The sequence below is a fragment of the Lycium barbarum genome, chromosome 6 (assembly GCF_019175385.1).
Source record: "Lycium barbarum isolate Lr01 chromosome 6, ASM1917538v2, whole genome shotgun sequence".
Taxonomy (NCBI): Eukaryota; Viridiplantae; Streptophyta; class Magnoliopsida; order Solanales; family Solanaceae; genus Lycium; species Lycium barbarum.
Window position 1 is genome coordinate 124,586,549 of NC_083342.1, and position 22,018 is coordinate 124,608,566.

Below are 22,018 nucleotides of genomic sequence, written 5' to 3' on the forward strand. Positions count from 1 at the left end.
ATATCTTGGCTATAAGGTCTCTGTGTGTCATGACTGATCACCTATCTTAACTCAAAATTATGTGCCAAAAGCTCAATTAATTATTATGTATCTGCTACGGTACTTATTTGATCAATTTAATATGTTGTTTTTTGTCATCTTACTTTTGTAGTGGTGGTTTAGTTTTGATATGAGAGCTTAATAATGCTAACACCTAATCCCTTTTACATACGCCTCTCTGGAAATTTCTTATCAAATGGAATAACTTTCTAAAGGTGATTTTTATAGGCCTGAGCAAAAGGATCATATGTCTTTGTTAATTATGTACTCTTCATCTTGATGTTGGTATTCTGTTAAATTTTCTTTATTGGAGGATTTATCTCTTAAGAGTAACAAGTTGACATAGTATGATAGAATTTAATAGATGACATCATTTCTGTTGATGTCCAATTAGAGAACTAATCAGTCATCCATGTACGATTATAACAATACTATGCAATGTACGATTATAATAATACTATGCATGTCCTTATTTTTAGTATTTAAAGTAAATGTGTATTTTGCATATTTACACTCTACGATAATAGTTTCACTAATATTTTAGCAGAGGTAACAATTTATATATTTTCGCAATAGCTATATAGTTGCCTCTTTGATACAAAATATTTATGTTAATTAGCATGAAGGAGATGTTTGAAATACTGAAGCTTAGAAATTAATGTTTACTTTTCATGATTTATAAATGATGACATGATTTATAATTACTGTTTATTTCATGACACCAGTAGTGTCTAACTAAAATTTCTATTAAGATACCAGCAGTATATAGGCAATATTTGGTAGCACAAAATTAATGATCAAGGTCTCCAGAAGAGCCTAATTTTCGTCTACAAGGATCATGACATTAGTTGGTGTCCAAAAAAATATGTGATTATGGAGAATAAATTAAAGGCTCCTGAAGAGCTCATATAGTATTATGTCATTCGTTCTAGATTGTAATATATGAAGGCGTTATTATCAAAACACAAGTTGTAGTAAACCCGAAGTTTACTAAAGTAAATGGCTATCATATTGAAGCTATTAATGATTGGAGGACTAAATATCTTCAAAATCATAGTGTGTAAGCCATATGTATGTAAAAAAGTTACCCTCTCTATTCTTCAAATTGTACTACACAAATATAAGCATGATGAAATCATATGCCATGATAAACTAGAAGTTTATTGATACAAAACAGGAGTTCATGTCATAGTAAACCAGAAGTTTACTAAAACAAACATGGCATGGTAAACTTAAAGTTTACTAGTATAAATAAATTTTATTAGTCGGCATGAGCGGTTTGGCCATCCCAATTCAAATATAATGTGCAGATTGAGCATTTGACATATATTGAAAAACCAGAAGATTCTTCAAGAATTTATTTTTGTTGCTTGTTCTCATGATAAGTGGATTATACTGGCTAATGTTGGGATTGAATTTCCTAACTCTGAAAAAATATAAAAGGTGAATATGGGCCCGTTCACCTATTATGTGATGTCTCAAATAGATGCATCGATAAGACAGTCACATGTGTGTTTATTGTCAACCTGCAGTTTGACATATGCAAAGTTACTTGCTCAAAATAATTGAGTTGAGAGCACAATTTTCAGAGTATGTAATCAAGATAATTCATCTTGTTAATGCTGGTTTATAATCAAGCTGGTTTGGCGTTGAATGCCTCCGATAAATAGTTAAACCATTGTTTATGAGAACAAAGCTTTATGTGTTGGTCTGAGATATGATATATGGTATACAACACTACTTGTATGCTTCAGACTAATAAATTATATTAAATTCTCCCCTCACAATTGGGTCAGGATTAGGAACCAGATATTACCATCTAATAGTTTTTATGTATGGTATATGATTAATTAATCTACCATGATGTGCGAAGATGGATTCCCTCAAAGAATATGGGATATATGTTAGTTTTTCTAACATAAGGGGGAGAGAATAAGAAGCTGAGGAATATGTTATGAATTATCATTAGTGTGATCCTCATTAAAAGGATAATTCAACTCAAATGCTAGAAGCATTTGCTGACCCAAAATTAATTTCTAATTTCAGCTGCAAAATGCTCCTGAAGGACATAGTCTACAGCATGCATGAAGCGTGGTAGACTAATCAGTTCCAAACGCAATAATCATTGAAAAGAAAGAGGAGCAAATGGTCAATGATCATTATAAAGAGACAATGTGCTCTTGAAGAGCCTACGACATAATACTTCATGATAAACCTCATGAGAGGTTTAGGTACCTAAAAATAATGGAAGTGATGAGATCTCAATAAGTTATGTCACATTTCGAACCGATATAAATGATATACCGTCAATGATATTTTTGGTACAATATAGCGCAATATTGTAAAAGATTGTGATGATCTAAATTCTACGTCTATGAAAGCATGCTAATGTAGAAATTATTATCAAGTGAAATGACGCATCTTGGTAAGCGTAAAGCTTATTGGACCTGCTGTCCGGACACCAGAAGATGTCACATATTTAGATAAAAATAGATGTTGTCACAACCTATATGAATTACTTGACAAAATTATATGAAAATTCCTGAAGAATTTTAAATGCCTGAAGCATATACAAGTTGTAGAAATTTGTTCATAATTCTTATATGAATTAAGCAAGGTAAACGCGATGTTATCACCTTAATGAATATTTACTGACTAAGGGCACAAATGACTCTATTTATCCTTACGTCTTTGTGAAAATCAAAATCTGTCATATTGGTTAGTGCAAGTTGATGACTTGAGAATTATTGAAACTCTTGAAAAGTTTTCAAAAGAAATAGATTATCTGCTGAAAGAAGTTGAAATGAGAAACTTGCAGAATTTTTTGGTCCTGAAGTGCCATATCTTTATGCAATTAATGCATTTATATATTTTGGTATAACTATGGGAGATTATAGTCATACGATGTTGTTCTACGTGACAGTCAAGTCATATAAAGATAACATCTGTTTATAAAGCAAGTCAGGAATGCACTTGGAGTGATTTCAACAATACAACTCTATTCAAAGACTGAAGAAGTAGCAGTATACATAGCCCAACTAAAGAGAGGATTCATAAAAGCACAAGTCATGCTTCATCAGAGTGTTCTTCACACACGAGCTAGGATTCATAAAAGCACAAGTCATGCTTCATCAGAGTGTTCTTCACACACGAGCTCCAAAAGAATGGTGATATCAACGTGCAAGAGATTTGTTCGAGCGTTAATATGACTGATTTATTCACCAACTCTATACCAACTGCAACTCTCGAGTGAAGATGTGAAGATTCAAGTTTTTGGATTGAAGTTCTCATCACGGGGAGTTAATACGCGTTGTACTCTTTTTCCCTTTCAAGGTTTTTGTCCCACTGGGTTTTTCCTTGTGAGGTTTTTAATGAGGCAACCAAATAGCGGATTACTAGAAATGTGTACTCTTTTTCCTTCACTAGATTTTTTCCCATTGGGTTTTTTCTAGTAAGGTTTTAACGAGGCACGTTATCTACCAAATAGACATCCAAGGGGGAGTGTTATAAATATTATTTAATTATGTATGTCTATCTTTAGGAGAAACTTTAGGGTTTGTGACTTTGGCACCAAGTTAACTTTCTCCTATAAATAGAGATGTTCTCTTCATTGTATAGAATTTAAACAAGAGAAATAAGAATTCCCCTCTCTTCTCTCTTTCTCTACAATATTCTTCTTACTTGCTTTATTATTTTATAACAATTATTTCTTTTTCTTTTTTCTTTTTTTTTTTGTTGTTATTTTGACAATGTCCCGAACAGGTGTTGTAATTTACAGCTCGTTTAAAGATTTAGTTTGCAGTCCTTTACAAATACTGTTTTATTTATATCACTCTTTTCACAAGAGATTAGTAGAAAATAACGCATAAGATGTGTAAATATAACACATGAAATTTTGTAGGATCATTTTCTTCCATCAAATTACAATTAGACGTAAGAGATCATATTGAATATACTTTTCAGTTTGTCTATCATTTGTTTAAACTTAAATTTAAATTAGACATTGAGTTTCTTTTTTTATGAGAAGACATATCGGATAATTTTATCAAATAAAAGATCCTTTTCTTTTCAACAAAAATGTATAGCCATTTTGTTATGAATTTCATTTTCATGGGAAATAACAGGTTGTACAAGAAAACTTTAGTAGTACTAGAAAATTAGGAGAGAGATTTTGACAATACGTACAAGGTTGAGAGAGAAGGGTCAATTTTGATTCATTGTATTTTTTCTTTTTTCTTTTTTGTGGGTGACTTTTGAAGCGATTGCATATTATTTTATTATTAGTAATACTATTTAGTGCCTTTGTTGACGTAGAGTGGTCTTATCTAAGTTTCTTTTATTGGCTTTTTGAAAGGAAGTATCTAGCCACCTTTATATAGACTATAGTAGTACTATTTAACTGTAGAAATAGGATTGCGCACATATACCAATTCAGAATAGTAATTGCATATAATTTTTGGTCAAGATCATTCTCAATTGGTTTATTTTTTGAGTCTTCTTCTCTTAAAAGAGTCCAGATCTTATGGATCTTGCTTGATGCAATGGTTCTGCTTTTTAGGAATCTCACATAGTGAAGTGCTTACTTTGCTTTGCTAAAATTCCATTATGTTGGCTAGAGTGTTTGGTTTGATGCTACACGTGATATGTCGAAAATGTTCTAAACATTTTCAGAAGTAGGAGTGACTTTCTTATAATATGTGTTAAAAAATAAAATCTTCCGAACTTTTTAAACCACAAAACTTATTAACAAGCTAAATGATGATAAGTCCTAATCTCCATCACGATATTAATTGATCTTAACTTGAGATCAAAATTTGTGGTAGTAGTTGCTTCTTATAACTCAGCTGGTAGCTAGTACGTTAAAAATAGCCAATGAGCCCTATTCTTAAATTGGATACAAGTAAAACTCTTAATAAGCATTGACCGGTGATCTGATAAAAATGATAATGTATCTGATATCACAAATTAAAATTCATTGATAATATAAACAAATTTTACATTGTCAATGTACATTAACTTAAAGTCTAGGATGATATGTCAAGTTCACAGCCATTGATATTGTTTTCCTTCCCGCTTATCAAGGAACAAGTGGGATCTTCAACATGGAATAAATGTCACAAAAAATATTCTTAGTAGTACAAAGTATTAATGATGTTCCATCTACACACAAGGTATGGTTGAAGTGAAGGCATAGGTTTTTACATTTTGATGTCCCTTTTAAATTTTAAGGTTGAAAAGGAAAAGAAAAGAAAAGGAAAGGAAAAGTCAAAATGATATATACTATAAGTGATTTTATGGACTTTGGGGTTGTCCATTCTTCCACTCCCACAAATTTCTTCCTTCATCCACCATATTATTTGCCACTTCTTAGATTGACCATGGTTTTCTTGGTTGCAATTCCAATCTTTATGCCATTCATGCCAATAATTCAAGCCCTTCTTTTGACTTTTAACATTTCCATCCTTTTCTTCTTTCAAATTAATGCAAGTCTGACTTAAAATAACGATAATAATACCAACTTCTTTACCATAATAAGGTGATTTTTACAAACTTATAATCACATTTTTACAAACTTATAATCACCCTTTATACTGTTATTTTAATTAGTTATATATGACCTTATTCATAGATGATCAGTAAAAATATTACAAGAGTTTTTCTTAAATAAAGGAAATTTTTATAGGGTCACTTTCTTCTATTCGAATTGCAAGTGGGCATAAGAAATCATTTTCTTGATCAATTGGCTCTAGGAGCTCTAATTGTTGTTATAAGGGTGTCACTACAAGAAAGTAAAGAAATGACAACAAAAAAATTAATATTTGGCAACAACTTAGTTTTATTGTTGGCAAAGAACATTTTTGTTGCCAAAGAATTTAATTTTATTGTCATAGTATTAATTATTGTTGCAAAAAGTGCTTTTGGCAATAAAAAAAAATTTGTTGCATGTTATTACAATAACAGCAGTTGGGAAAAGTCTATGCAACAAAAAAAAATTATTGTTAAAAGTATTTTTTATAATAATAATTAATCTATGTAGTATGTGTTGCTTCATGTTCTCTGTATGACATGACACAAAAAACTTTGATAGGATTATGCCGCAATAATAAAACAAATCCCAGATATGACGAAATGAGTCTATTCAGCATATATTGATCCACTGAATCCGAGAAACACAATTTAAAGTAAAATGCAAAACAAAATAAGAATTGATGAAAAGCGTACGTAGTGCAGGTTCAACAAGATTTGCATTATGTACAAATCCCAGAAATGACGAGATCTAACGTCTATTCAGAATATTCACTGATATCCAAGGACACAAGTCACAGTGAAAGGCATATAATAGTGCAGGAATTATTATAAGATCATAATGGAAAGAGTTTGCCAATATGTGGTGTCCACGTGTGTGCGCTTCTTTATTTATCTATTTATTTATTCCCCAAACAATTTGGTTGACGCCAATGTATCATTTTGTCGGCAAATATTGACAAATTTAAGCACGGTGAGATTATATCTATTTCCATTAATTAATTTCTTGACGAATGTAGAAAAATCCCATGAATGTTGAAGATTAATGGAGCCTTATATATATATCACTGGAAAAAACAGTGTTATATTATATTAGTGGCATTTTGGCTCATGGACTTTGTAATTGTAATGATTACAACTGCAATGCAAGCAAAAAGAGACCTCCATTTAAAGTAAAAGCTTTTTCTAAGAAAAATATATAATAATGGCTATAAAATGCTTTATAAAAAATAAAAAAAAAGCTATAAAATGAGAAGTTGCAATGTGCATATATTCAACAATTAAGTAGAAAAGGATGGAAGTGAGTGGAAGGAAACCAAAAGCATAAAGAGGAACATTTTTTGTGTTTTCATTCGGTGGTGTTCAGTATTTGTTTTGAAGCCCACTGATTCGAATTCGTATTGAAAAGTCTCACTTTAAGGGTAAAACGCTCATTATCAATAAAGGCGGAGCCAGAAATTTTACTTTATTGATTCTGGATCACAATTACTTTTGTTTACTGAATTCTTGATAGATTATCATATATATTGAATAAAAAATTTATCATAAATATTTACGTGAGATTAATTTCATTCCCAAATCTCAAACATGAGATTAAGAATAAAAAAAATATTTACGACCCACTACAATCTTTGACCTCTCGAAAGGGGGGAATTTTGATGTGTTATATAGGTTGAGTGCTTATATAACTACCAATTAACTTTAACCTTTTTGACAATTTTCTAGCTCCAAGAGCAGTATGTGGATCTACTATGAAAGAATTGGTTGGATTGATTAAAACTCATTTGCTCAATATCTGCCTTTTCCTAAAAGAAAAAATGAATCTACAAATGTTGACTCATTCTGATTGTGTATGGTGCTAATGGAATCCAAGAAAGCGTCTCTATCCAGTAATCCTTATTTTTCTAACCGGAAACAAGAAGTCATAAGACATTTCTTTTTATTTATCTTACTTTTGTTTAATTGTTTTTTTTACTCATAAAAGAGACAGGTGGCTTTGACTTCTTCTTTTTTTTCTTCTTTTTTTTTTGGCAAAAGCATACACATTACACATAATTGGTTTGTTAAAAAATAATTCTGCATTTCGAAGAATTGATTCTAAGCAACAGCTGTGATTGGATTTGCTTGTTCCCCTGAAAAGTTGACTTAAAACTTATAACATTGGAACAATATATAATTATAAAGTACGAGAAAATGAAGGAAAAAAAAGATATTTATATATTACTAAACTTATTTCCATGTACACAGTCGGAAAAAAGAAAAGGTATCAAATTACATAGCGGAAAAAAGAAGAAAAGAATTATACATGCCCACAAAGAAAAGAAAAAGAATTTCTTAAAGGATTGGTTTTGTGGTGAAATAAGCCAAAAATTCTAATTTTCTAAGTAGGCGTTTGGCCATAGAAACCAAAAACAATTTCATTTTTTTTGGAATTTTTGAAGTTGGAATTGGAGTTGGAGTTGGAGTTGTGTTTGGCCATAATTTTTGCAAATAATATTTGATTGTTGAGATGTACTTTTCCTAAAAAACATAAAATATGATTTACACCCCAAGTTCTAAAAACTAGCAAAACCACCCAAAGCAATTAATAAATATAACCAGTGTGAGAAATATAACAATTATACTTGAGATTAGCTTATGGAGTGCTCGAAACTGATGGTTTCTTTCCATTAAAAGGCTGCAACTGGGAGGCTTACTAGTGTACACAAAAAATATAGCATCTCTAAATATGATTTTGTTGCAAAATTCTCACCTACTTCTTTTCTTTTAGAGGCTTTTTAGCACATGTTGTGCAATGTTGTTGGAGTGGAGAGCAACATAAGTTGCCTCTGACCAGTAAAAAATATTGTATGAACTTTTAGGGTAAAAATTGAGCACATAAAAACTTTTGCGGTAAAAATTGAAAAAATAAAATAAAAGTAGAGGTCCAAAACAGAAAATGGAAAAAGTGAAAAAAATAAAAAAAAAATCCAAAAAAAAAGTGAATAATTCTCATTTCTCATAGCCAAACGGGTCCTAATTCTTGAGATTTCTAGGTTGTTGTACGCTGGAAGGACAATAAAAACTAAAAGGTCACGAAGTAAAGAAAATCTCCAAAGTAAGCCTATTTCCGAGAACTCATTCACAAATAAATCAAAAGTAATGACGTATTCATTAGCTTAATAAGTTAATGGGATTTACAGACACCACCTAAATTCAAAAGCAATGTCTCTTCCTTGTCTCCCACATTGTCCACATTTCCCCAATTTCTCCAACATTTCCACTGCTTCGTCATCGATAGCTTATAAGCCTTTTAACAATATAGGATAGTATTATATGTCCAGCATAATTTATTACATTCTTTTGCCGACAATTCAATTGTTTATTGGCAGATAGATGTGAGCAAGAAACTTTAATTTTGTAGGGGCTGATTTTGCGACGGGCTATGATGCCGCCAATTGTCAATTTAATCCACTAAACACGCAAGAAGTATCCTAAAACTTATAGGAAAACTGGTAAAATTGTCTGCGCGTACAAACTTATTTTTTGAAATTTTCTAATATTAAAATTAATCATCAAATCAAAATATATGAGATTTCAAGTTTTAACCAATCTTATAATTATCAATTAACTTGAGTTTTTCTCTGATTTTTCATCATTGTGGTATTGCTGAGTTTCTACGGATAGTTGATCTCTTTTCTTAATAATCTTTGTAGTCCTTTATGTTTTCCTCTTTTGCTTTCATTTCAATTTGTTAATTTCTCTTTCTTGTTTCCCTACCTATTCATTTTTTTAGAAAATTGTCGAATATAAAAATAATTCAATAATCAATGTAATTTTCAGAAAATAGTCCGAAAATAGTTAAGCCATTGACATTATCGAGTCTCAACATGTTGAATGTAGCATGAGAACATAAAAACTCTTGAATTGTTGGCTCGCTTGATATATTTGGTACATTACTCTAGTATTGTTCTTTTTTCCTCGAAAATACACCATGTTAAGATGTTGACGAATACGAAAAGGTAGAAGGATGGCAATTATTCAATTCACATTGAAAAAAAAAAAAGGAACGTTCGTGTGACAAATAAAATTCAGCTACGATAAAATTCACATTCGATAAATGTGTTTCCAGGAGAGACAAAAAAAAAAAAAAAAAAAAAAAAAGCCAAGTCATAGACAAATACGGATATTGTACCCATAATGGGTACAGTGTCCCCCAATAATTTAACCTCCAGTATATCTCAATGCACTTTCATATTGAAGTCACGTGCACAAGTAAAATCAACAGTCTTGATTGAAGCCATGTCAATATTCTCCTCACTTTTTCTGTCTCCACATTCCTCTTCATACATGGCAAACAATATTTTACTCCCCTTGCTAAGTAATGTCTATAATCGAGCAAAGATCACTACCACTCTATTATTCTCAACCTCCCCATTTATTCAAGTGTGTCCCAAGTAAAAGGATTACACAATAATACTGGGTTACCTTGGAAGCTTCAGTCCTCGGGAAACAGTATGGATAAAGAACATAAGAAAAATCGAAAGTTGAATAATACTTAATAGAGAAAACAGGATGGAGTTCTTCAGAGCATGCACATTTATGTGCAGAAACAAACGAAAGTTATCATTATATCTCTTGACCTGCCACTTGAAAGTGATGAAGAATTAAGCAAATCGCCAGTTCTATTGGTGTTGTTAGAGTACTGCAGAAAATGGAGAATGACAATACAACGTATTAAAGAAATTTGTCAAATTTAAGGGGACAAAATAGAACCAAAATACAGTATGTATATTTAGGTAAAAATATATAACAAAAAAAGAGTATGACTTGTATGTAAATCACAGAAAGGCACCTCCATAATGGCTTCATGGTACGAATCACTTCCCTCCCACTACGATCAACTCCACGATCATCACAGTTAGCGCTGGAAATTAATAGAGAATATCATCAGTCCTGAATTGGCTTTACCTAAACAACTGTAGATAATGAATAACCCAATTCAATATTTCTCAATAGACGGGAAAAAATATATAACTGATATTAAGTAATTTTTTTCTTCCACTCTGTTTAGCATAATAGAATAGGAGAAGTAAAAAGAATTTTGAATACAGTTCGGTTCAATCAAGACTGTTGATTTTTACATGTACGCATGACTTCAATATAAAAGCGCATTGAAAATACACCAGGGGTTAAATTACTGGAGGGGATACCCGTACCCATAATACTAACTACTAAGTATAAACAGAAGAACTGTAAAAGATTTACAATCAATACTTTTTCATATAATAAATAGATAAGCATAAAATTGAAAGAAGGCAAAACGGAAAAGACTTTACTCCAGGGCTTGCAAAATACATCAATAACGGAATCCTTTATAGTATGCTCCGTCTTACTTTTTACCTTTCCTTCTCTAGTTTGTTGTAGGCGCTTATTTATTGTCTTCCTATTATCCGCTAAATCCAAAACCTACTCTTTCTTTTCTTATAAAATCTTCTTACCATCTTGAAATGTCTGCCACCTTTATCTATAAATTCAATGAAGGGACTGCTGTGCTTAAAAAAATATTCACCGCATTAACAACATGTGTCATAAAACACATTATAAAAGCATCTGCACAACTCAATTAGGCTGTAAAATCATGTCTTCAAGAACTTAAATATACTAATAGCAAGTGTTTTCTCATTGGATTAAAAAGATATAGAAACTACACCGTATGCAATCTTCAAATTTCTAGAAGATTGAATGAAAAAAGTTGTAGCTTCTCCATCTGAAAAAACTACATAAATCCCAAGCTAATTCAAGTTTCAGCTAACGACTATAAAGCACAACTCAGGGGAAAACTTCACTGCTGAAAACTAATTTTAGTTGAAGCATTCAAAACCTCTTCAAAAGAGCAGTAGCATATAACTTTGTGACATGTTCATTTAAGGGTGAAACGTGTTACTGATACGTATCATCCTTTTTCTTAAATCAAAATGTCCGCATCAAGATATCTTGAATCCATACATCAAGAAATGAACAAAAATTGAACTGCTTGGGGAAATTTAATATAAATGGATAGAAAGAGGAACTTAGTGATGACCTGGTACAAGAAAATATCAAGCATCCACTCCAAATACTATTTTCAATACCAAATCAGCACGTATAATTCATGTGCCTCCTTTATATTCTCATCAAATGAAATTTAGTTACATTGTAAGCAAGGCTAGAACTTCACTATCGTGGTGTCGTATATGTGTGCCGTTCAATATCAAATTTCACGGCATGATATCTTGCATCACAACAACACCGGTGAAACCAAACTTTATACAGTAATTTTTTTATGTTTTCCTCCTGATGATAATAATAAATGCAATTACAGACCAAGTACACAAACACAGAGAGCTTTACATAGTACTGGCATATATCAAATAAATAAATGTATGTCCCTTTACTAACAAAAACTTAGCCTTCTAGATAAACAGTTTACAAAACAAGGAAATTGAAACACAGGAATATTACCAAATCGCAACTATCGTGCTCAAAGTCTAGGATTTGACAACAACAATCTCATTCAGAGGATCCAAAGAGCGCAATGAATTCAGGCACTCGTTCCTTGCCCTACCTCTTCGTAGAATGTGTATGATCCAATCAGATACTTCTTCTTGTCCATTATCCAAAACTGTCTCATGTGCCGGTTACACAAACAAATCAATACTATTGAGCGCCAAGTAGCACACAAACTAATATAGCTCGTAGGCAATCTACTGAGATTTGGATCCCAAAATTCTGCATTAATCAAAGCATAAAGCAGAAAACTTAAAAAAAAAAAAATCAAAGTACATGCGAACCGACTCGAGCACGTTCGTACAATCATCAAAACCAGAGCCTTAGAAGAAAAAGAAGAGAGCTTAGAACATGAAATCAGCAAATACATAGCAGCTATGTTGCTCGGACTCGGGTGCGGGTGTCGGATACGGGTATGGATCTAGAGGTCGGACTCGGTATGATCTAAATTTTAAGATTCGTGGGTACGGATCCGGGTACGGATACGGGTGCGGGGATTCGGCAAAAATAATTCAAAATTCTAATAATATAGCTACAAGAATATGCCTAGATTATGAGAGCTTTTTGTGGAAGCACCTACATGTAGTTTGTACCAGACATGTGATTCAATCTTCCATTCTACTAGGTGCTAGACTGCGTGCTCTGAGAAACTAATTAAATTTTCTACATAATATTGAAGGTATGCCATCTCATGTCTTCAAATCTCTACTTTTTGTTATCTTGAGAAATCATAATCTCAAAATTTTTCTTTAATTTGGTCATGAATTTCGGTCAAAGTATCCGATCTCTATTGACCGGATCCGACACGAATTCCGTACCCAAACCCGTGTCGTGTCGTGTCGGACACGGGTACGGCGGCAAAAGTGAAGGGTCCGAGCAACATAGCATAGCAGGGCTACTAATGCAACAACTATGTTGTCCAAAATATTGTATGGAAGACTCTTCCTTAAAACATAAAGCCTTAAGTCGTATAATAGTTGCCCACAAATATTGCAAATTTTTCCTTCTTTTTTTCTTGGTTGCAGCCTGCTCAACGCATGATCTTGAATGACGGTTAATCTACATAAAAAAATCAGCTGTATTTCTTTGTTTTCCACCTTTAACTATATTTTTCATTCTGCAAGTTCTGAGTCTGAATTGTAGTTAAAGTCTTATCTCCGCATACAGATTGAGAATTTGAAGGCTTCCAAGACAATGACCGCAAAAGGTAAACGCCTAACTTCTGTTATCGACAATGAAGTCCTTTACGCTCAAGCATTTGGAAGATTGGTAAGTTGTCGCCAGCTTTTCATAAGCATTTGAAGGATTGTTAAACTGTCACCAGCTTTTCATAAAATTCATGGTGATCGGCCACACGAACCTTGTGGCTAATAGTGCTGGCAATTGCATGGAAGAGAACAAACGCAAGGCACTTAAAATGAGTCCAGTGGCTTACTAATCAGTAAGAACCTCAATGTCTCGTTTTTCCATTTCGAATCAACACTCTCTATGTCACCGATTCTGCATAAGCAACCTACCACACCTACAACATGAATTGGGAGATGTCGTGGAGTGGACGCCTACGGAGTGGGACTGTATATAAAGCGAGCACACATGGAATCTATGGAAACTAAAATAAACTGTAAATGTCACAGAGTTTGCGAGTAAGAAAATGGTGTTTAAATCAAAGACGCACCTAAAGTAATAATGTAGTCTAGAATGTAGACGTGATAAGGAGAGGGGAGGGGAGTACAAGTACGAATCTGTTCTCAAAATAATCTGTATAGGTTTAAATAACGTTTCAACACAATCTGTAAAACACTTAGTAAAACAGATTACACAGTATAAAATACTTAACAGTAAAATACTTAAAACCAGTAAACTACAGAAACTGAAAAATGAACAGTAAACTACAGAAACTGAAAAATGAACAGAAACAGTGTTGAAAAAATAAAAAATATTTTCAAAAGGGGAAAAACGGACCGGGTCGGTCACAAGTCACGGGTCAGGGTCGATCCGCATTGGATTAATTAATTAATTAATTAAAAAAAAGTTTGTCCAAAAAGATAATCAATTGTTTTTTAGCCGAAGCTGAGCCGAGCCGAGCGAGCGACGACGACGGCGCGAGGGGTCCTTGCCCCCTCAACCCTTTTAGCGACTAGAGAAGGTGTAATGTAATATATACACCTCTCTTTTCCTCTCTTTTTCCTATGTGGGACAAATGCTTTAACCAAAGCAAAAGGGACATTTTACATTCCCCAAAGTAAAAGAGACCTTTTACATTCCCTTCACTTTTCATCTCATCATTTTCCATTCACCAATATCAAAACCCAACAATCCCCCACATGAATGGGGAATAGCCATAATATAAAAGAATGCGCGGACAAGTGTGATATACAAGCGAAGATTAACTGCATCCGGATAAGTAGGTTTCCCTTTGAACTTTCCATAGTGAACTTATATCGGACATACTCGATCAATCGGTAGATTTGATATCTTTGAACCGTCAAACTTTGTTGTATACCTAGACAACATAAGTCACACAATCAACCCTCAACCGTTTATGGTTCTCACGGTTGTATTCGTTTTAGCCATGAACACCGCCTGATTTCATGAGTGCATATAGAATGGGCCTTCACTGTCATTCCCCTTTAAAGCGGCTTACACTTAAACACTCACATAGGTGATTTCTAAACACGTGGTCCTATAGCCACATTATCTGGTCATACACTGCCAGATTTAGATAATCATTAAAAATCTTAATGTTTTATTAACTCATTAACAAGCCATAAAGTTTTATCCTTATTTCTGAACATTATCTTCATCCGAGAATGGGTTGAGTTATTTGACAATGTTAAACCGTCAGTCACAACTTTGTTTGATCTCCTTGAACCTAGCTTTTAGGATCTCCAGTCTGCTAGGTGGAGTTACCGCCATGATGACTTGTCCTCGGCCTTAACCCCATTCCCATTGATGATCTACTAACTCCCTCTCTAGATAAGCCTTTTGTAAGCGGATCCGCTACGTTATCTCTTGACTTTACATAGTCAATCGTGATAACGCCACTAGAGAGGAGTTGTCTAATGGTATTGTGTCTCCGTCGTATATGACGAGATTGTCTGTTATACATTACGCTCCCTGCCCTACCTATTGTTGCTTGACTGTCACAATGTATACATATAGGAGCCAAAGGTTTAGGCCAGAATGGAATATCTTCTAAGAAATTTCGGAGCCATTCAGCTTCTTCACCGGCCTTGTCTAAAGCTATGAATTCAGATTCCATAGTGGAACGAGCGATGCAAGTCTGTTTGGATGATTTCCAAGACACTGCTCCACTCCCAATTGTGAAAACATATCCACTTGTGGATTTAACTTCAGACGATCCAGTGATCCAATTTGCATCAGTATATCCCTCAATCACTTCGGGATATTTATTATAATGCAAAGCATAGTCTTGAGTATGTTTCAGATACCCTAAAACTCGTTTCATTGCCATCCAATGTGTGTGATTGGGATTACTTGTAAACCGACTCAGTTTGCTAATAGCACATGCTATATCTGGTCGTGTACAATTCATGATATACATTAGACTTCCCTACACTCTCGCATAGTCCCCTTGTGATTTACTTTCACCTTCATTCTTTTGAAGTGCGTAACTCACATCAATTGGAGTTCTGGCAATTTTGAAATCCAAGTACTTAGAACTTGTCAACTACTTTCTCTATGTAGTGAGACTGTGATAATGCTATACCTTGTGGAGTTCTATGAATTCTGATTCCTAGGATTACATCAGCAACTCCTAAGTCTTTCATGTCAAATTTGCTAGCCAGCATGCGCTTTGTAGCATTTATATCTGTCATATCTTTGCTCATTATCAGCATGTCATCAACATACAAACAAACAATGACTTCGTGGCCTGGAGTGTTTTTAATGTAAACACATTTATCACACTCATTGATTTTAAAGCCATTTGCCAACATGGTTTGGTCAAATTTAGCATGCCATTTTTTGGGTACTTGTTTAAGTCCATAGCGACTTTACAAGTTTGCACACTTTCTTTTCTTTACCAGGAACCACAAAACCCTCGGGTTGTTCCATGTAAATTTCTTCCTCCAAATCACCATTTAAGAAAGTTGTTTTAACGTCCATTTGGTGAATTTCACACGGCTGCCAGAGCCACTAACACCCGAATGGACGTTATTCTTGTTACAGGCGAGTATGTGTCAAAAATAATCAAGACCTTCTTTTTGTCTATAACATTTGACCACAAGTCTTGCCTTATATTTGTCAATAGTGTCATCAGCTTTCATTTTCCTTTTAAAAATCCATTTAGAACCTAAAGGCTTGTTTCCAGGAGGAAGATCAACCACTTCCCATGTGTGGTTATCTAAGATTGATTGAATCTCACTATTGACTGCCTCTTTCCAAAATGCTGAATCAGAAGATGACATCGCTGCTTTAAATGTTTGAGGCTCATTTTCAAGCAAGAATGTCACAAAATCTAATCCAAAAGAAGTAGATGTTCTTTGACATTTGCTACGCCTTGGATCCTCTTCACTTGGTGTACTTTCCTTTGGTTCTTCCCGCGGTCGTTTGGATCTTTCACTTGATGACTCACATTCAATTTTATACGGATAAATGTTTTCAAAAAATTCAGCATTATCTGATTCAATTACTGTATTAACATGAATTTCGAGGTTGTCCGATTTGTGAACCAAAAACCGACAAGCTTTGTTGTTCGTAGCATAGCCAATAAAAACACAATCCACATTTTTGGTTCGATTTTTACCCTTTTGGGCAAAGGAACTTGGACCTTTGCTAAACACCCCCACACTTTGAAATATTTCAAGTAGGGTTTTCTTCCTTTCCATAGTTCATATGGAATAGATTGTGTTTTGCTATGGGGCACCCTGTTGAGTATTCGATTAGCTGTAAGGATAGCTTCCCCCCACAAGCTCTGCGGTAAACCGGAACTTATTAATAAAGCATTCATCATCTCCTTTAATGTTCGGTTTTTCCTTTCCACAATTCCATTTGATTGTGGTGTGTAGGGGGCAGTAGTTTGATGAATAATCCCATATTCTAAACATATCTCTGCAAAAGGAGATTCGTATTCCCCACCCCTATCACTTCTAATCATTTTAATCTTTTTATTCAATTGATTTTCGACTTCATTCTTATATTGCTTAAATGCTTCTATTGCTTCATCCTTACTATTTAGCAAATAAACATAACAATATCGAGTGCAATCGTCAATAAAAGTTATGAAATACTTTTTCCCACCGCGAGATGGTATTGACTTCATATCACAAATGTCAGTATGGATTAAGTCTAAAGGATTTGAATTCTTTTGAACAGACTTATACGAATGCTTAACAAACTTTGATTCAACACATATTTGACATTTAGATATATTACACTCAAATTTAGGCAATATTTCAAGATTAATCATTTTCTGCAAGGTTTTGTAATTGACATGTCCTAAACGAACATGTCATAAATTATTTGACTCCAATAAGTAAGAAGAAGCAGATTTTCCATTAATACTGTCAACAACCATTACATTAAGTTTGAAAAGGCCCTCGGTGAGATAGCCCTTTCCTACAAACATGTCATTCTTACTAAGTACAAATTTATCACTAACCAGCACGCACTTAAACCCATTGTTCACGAGTAGTGCGGCTGAAACTAGGTTATTCCTAATTGTTGGAACGTGCATGACGTTGTTGAGAGTCAGCACCTTTCCGGATGTCATCTTCAACCGAACCTTTCCATATCCTTCAACTTTGGTTGTTGCAGTATTTCCCATGTTTAGCTCCTCTTCGGGTCCAGCGGGAGTGTAGGTTGCAAATGCTTCCTTAACGGCACACACATGTCGAGTGGCGCCAGAATCAAGCCACCACTCATTTGGGTTACCAACCAGGTTGCACTCAGACAGCATTGCACACAGGTCATCAACATCTTCCACCATGTTTGCCTGACCCTTGTTTTTCTCTTTGTCCTTCTTGGGGGCACGACAGTCGGGAGCTTTATGGCCTGCTTTACCACAATTATAACAGTTGCCCTTGAATTTTTTCTTGTTAGGAACCTTCTCCTTTCCAGAAGACCTCTTCCTTTTCTGTTCTTTTTCGGAGCAGCATCTTCAACGACATTTGCCCCTTCAATCGATGAACTCTTACGGTACCTCTTCTCAGCGGTTTTGTTATCTTCCTCGATCTTGAGGCGAATCACAAGATCCTCCAACTTCATTTCCTTTCTCTTGTGCTTAAGATAATGCTTGAAATCTTTCCATGAGGGCGGCAACTTCTCGATCATTGCAGCCACTTGGAACGCTTCATTCACTACCATACCTTTAGCAATAAGGTCATGGAAGATAAGTTGAAGCTCTTGAACTTGGGTTCCAACGGTTTTTCCATCCACCATTTTGTAGTCTAGGAATTTGGCAACCACAAACTTCTTCAAGCAAGCATCTTCGGTTTTGTACTTCTTTTCAAGTGCACTCTATAGTTCTTTGGAGGTCTCTACTGCACTGTAGACGTTGTACAAGTCATCTTCTAAGGCACTCAAAATGTAGCCTTTGCACAAGAAATCAGCATGTTTCCAAGCCTCAGTAAGCATGAACTTTTGATTGTCAGGCATGTCGGCGGCAGGCACGGGAGGGTCCTCACTGGTGAACTTTTGCTTACCAAGGGTGGTAAGCCAAAAGAACATTCTTTGCTGCCATCCTTTAAAGTTGGCACCGGTGAACTTCGCAGGTTTCTCAGCCGATGGCACATCGGTACGGGTTGTAGGAGTAACCGCTGGTGCAATATTCGCCGAGGGAGTTCCAGTCACAGAGGGAGTTCCAGTCTCAATTGCCATTATTTCTTTGTCACTGTCAAATCGACAAACTGTTTCAGTTAATAAAACCAGAATAGCAATTAAATCACAAACTTAAACGATGAAGATTTTATTTCTTCAAATCGCAGTATAATTATGAACTTTGGTATTCCAACGAAGTTTTTATATCTTCAAGTCAGAATACTAATATTCATATGGAGTAGAAAACTACACAAGTTTTAATCTCCTTAAACAGAATACAGATTATAATAGTAGATGTAATTTCCTTAAGATTGTTCGCAAAATAATCTGTATAGGTTTAAATAACGTTTCAACACAATCTGTAAAACACTTAGTAAAACAGATTACACAGTATAAAATACTTAAAACCAGTAAACTACAGAAACTGGAAAATGAACAGAAACAGTGTTGGAAAAACAAAAAATATTTTCAGAATATAATCGAGCCCACTTAGTTCAAAGTGTGTCCTTAAGGAAATTATTCCCCTCACAGTACTCGAGGTTGATGGAATATCCCCTCCCAGAATAGAACGATTATTTTACCAGAATAGTAGTACTCCAAATTCCGGTAGCGGCGAACCACTTAACGGCAGTGTATCACATAGAATAAAACAAGAGAGTCTTGGAGAGAAAGGTTTTATTTTGTTGCAGAAAAAACGTAATGAATTCTGGAACAAAATAGGAATTTATAGCAGTTGGAGGTACTAATTCTGAATGTTTGCAACCATTCAGATCAATCACCATGTTTTTTGAGGGAAATTCGAAAATATCCAGGAAGGGGAAAAACAGACCGGGTCGGTCACAAGTCGCGGGTCAGGGTCGATCCGCATTGGATTAATTAATTAATTAAATAATTAAAGAAAAGTTTGTCCAAAAAGATAATCAATCAATCTTTTCCAAATCCGAAGCCGAAGCCGAGCCGAGCGACGTCGGCGCGAGGGGTCCTTGCCCCCTCAACCCTTTTAGCGACTAGAGAAGGTGTAATGTAATATATACACCTCTCTTTTCCTCTCTTTTTTCTATGTGGGACAAATGCTTTAACCAAAGCAAAAGGGACCTTTTACATTCCCCAAAGCAAAAGGGACCTTTTACATTCTCCAAAGCAAAAGGGACCTTTTAAATTCCCTTCACTTTTCATCCCATCATTTCTCATTCACCAATATCAAAACCCAACAGAATTTTCGTTAGTTCGTTGACGGCGAAGTACTTTATATAATGGAAAAGTACTTTTAAATCTCGAAAACGTACCTAAAGGTTCAACACAGTCTAAAGTGGAAAGCACAAATAAGAATAAAATCAGAATCATATACTAGTTCTCTTGTAGATCAAATTATGAGTTGAAATTATTTTTTACTTGCTAGATGTATGTCTGTTCTTTCTTCTGTATCCATCTACACTTCTATTTCAACCTTTTGCCAAGAAAAAGCATAAGAATTTTGTATAAATAAGAAAGAATAGATTGAGGATAGGCTAAGAGAAGAGAGCAGAAAGAAGGATAATTTTTTTTAAAAGCAGAAGATTATTTGCAGAACCCTACACTGCATAATCTATATATAATTAGAAGCTAGTAATAATATAACTAGGGAACCAAGAAAGTACACCTAACCTTCAAAATGAAAAACTTGTGACGATTCCAGAGATGCTTACAGTACCTGCAATTATCATTAATTTTTTATCACTTTTCAAAATCATTTTCCGTATACCAAGAGAGAAATCACAAAAGCAAAATATCAGATTCGAAGAACACAAAAATCACAACATCAGATTTGAAGTAGAAATTTAAGTTTGTTAAAAGGGAAAAGGGTCAAATATACCCCTCTATTGGCTAACTTTAGCCTCCGTTAGGCAAAGTAGTTAAATATATCCCTCCCGTTACAAGTTGGGCCAAATATACCCCTACTGTTAGCAAAGTTTCAAAAATACACCTCATTTCTAACATATTCCCACATAAGCAAGTCTAATCGTTGGAATTGGGTGACATAAAAAAAATCATTTTCCAGATCTTTTAATAAAAAAAATTCAATTCTCCAGAATATTTTCTTTTTTAAGAAGCAGGTTTTATAAAATCAAAAAAAAAAATTAATAAAAGCCATTTTTAACAAATTTGTTTTTAGAAAAATTAATTTTTCAGATTGTTTTAGAAAAAATTACCACATAGGCAATATCTATGACGTGCATCATAGTTTAATGGTCTTTGTTGGGTAAGTAATACGTCTTTCGCAAGGCAATTTAATGGTTACAATTTCATCGAGATTGAATTGCCTTGCTAGGAATTGAAGTTTAATGGTTACAATTTCATCCAATATCTATGACGTGCAGGTCGAATCCCCATAACCTCCCCTTCCCTAATTGGACCCCACCAAAAGAAAAGGACTAAAATTTCGTGTTGAAACAACCACACCAAGTCCCAAAAATTCAAATGTACAAATAAATTTAGATAAGTTGAAGTGGAAGGGGTAGCGAACAAAAGTAATAGGGCTCTTTTTTAGAAAGGGAATTTGTTGTTTATCAAGCTTACAACCATGATGGTGTTTTAGGATGAACATCAACCTAGCTACTATACTGGAATTGTCATTTGGATTATTTATAAATTCACAATGTTAAGGAGATAAAATGTAACAAAGACACCACTGAAGAATGACGCTTCAGATCCAGGTAAATAAAGCACTTGCCATTTCTGACGGAGATGTATCCATCAACCTACGGTTTTTTCTACAAAATATTTCCCAATTTAGAGTGAACTAAGAAAATTGATAAGCTGGAATTCCCCCCCCCCCCCCCCCCCCCACACTTCTGCCACGTTCTCTTGTTTAACCGAGTCTCAAATCCAGAAGAGCTGCAAATGTGGACAAATTATTGGTCGGAAAATATTTTTTAATTTTCTCATGTTTAATTTGTCTAAATATTCTGAAAGACATTCTCTCTCGGAAAACAAACTCTTGAAAAAAATGAGGACAATGACTTCCCTAAATAGAACTAGAGAAAACAAGTTTTACAAGTGAGTTTACAACTTCATTGTCTCCTCCTCACCCACCCAACACCCCCAACACTTGATCATCCCATCCCCTGCCACCCTTGAACCCCTACTCCCCACCCACACTAACCAA

The 22,018-nt window shown here is 34.3% G+C and overlaps 1 protein-coding gene across 11 annotated transcripts; it reads right to left on the reverse strand.

Moving 5' to 3' along the window:
* Positions 1-9,963: 9,963 nt before the first annotated feature.
* LOC132598597 (uncharacterized) lies at positions 9,964-21,678 on the reverse strand. Of its 11 annotated transcripts, none has more exons than XR_009566612.1 (5): positions 20,518-21,678; positions 20,266-20,320; positions 12,049-12,315; positions 10,400-10,523; positions 9,964-10,249 (listed from the first exon to the last, which is right to left on the reverse strand). XR_009566612.1 is itself a non-coding variant. In XM_060311565.1 (2 exons), the coding sequence occupies exon 2, from the start codon at positions 18,493-18,495 to the stop codon at positions 17,884-17,886; it is 612 nt and encodes a 203-aa protein (XP_060167548.1). In that variant the 5' UTR covers positions 18,496-18,946; positions 20,518-21,029; the 3' UTR covers positions 17,592-17,883. The 11 variants fall into 11 exon arrangements, 1 of the variants encoding a protein (XP_060167548.1); XR_009566609.1 differs by having other exon boundaries at positions 12,049-18,946; XR_009566606.1 differs by lacking the exon at positions 20,266-20,320.
* Positions 21,679-22,018: the final 340 nt, after the last annotated feature.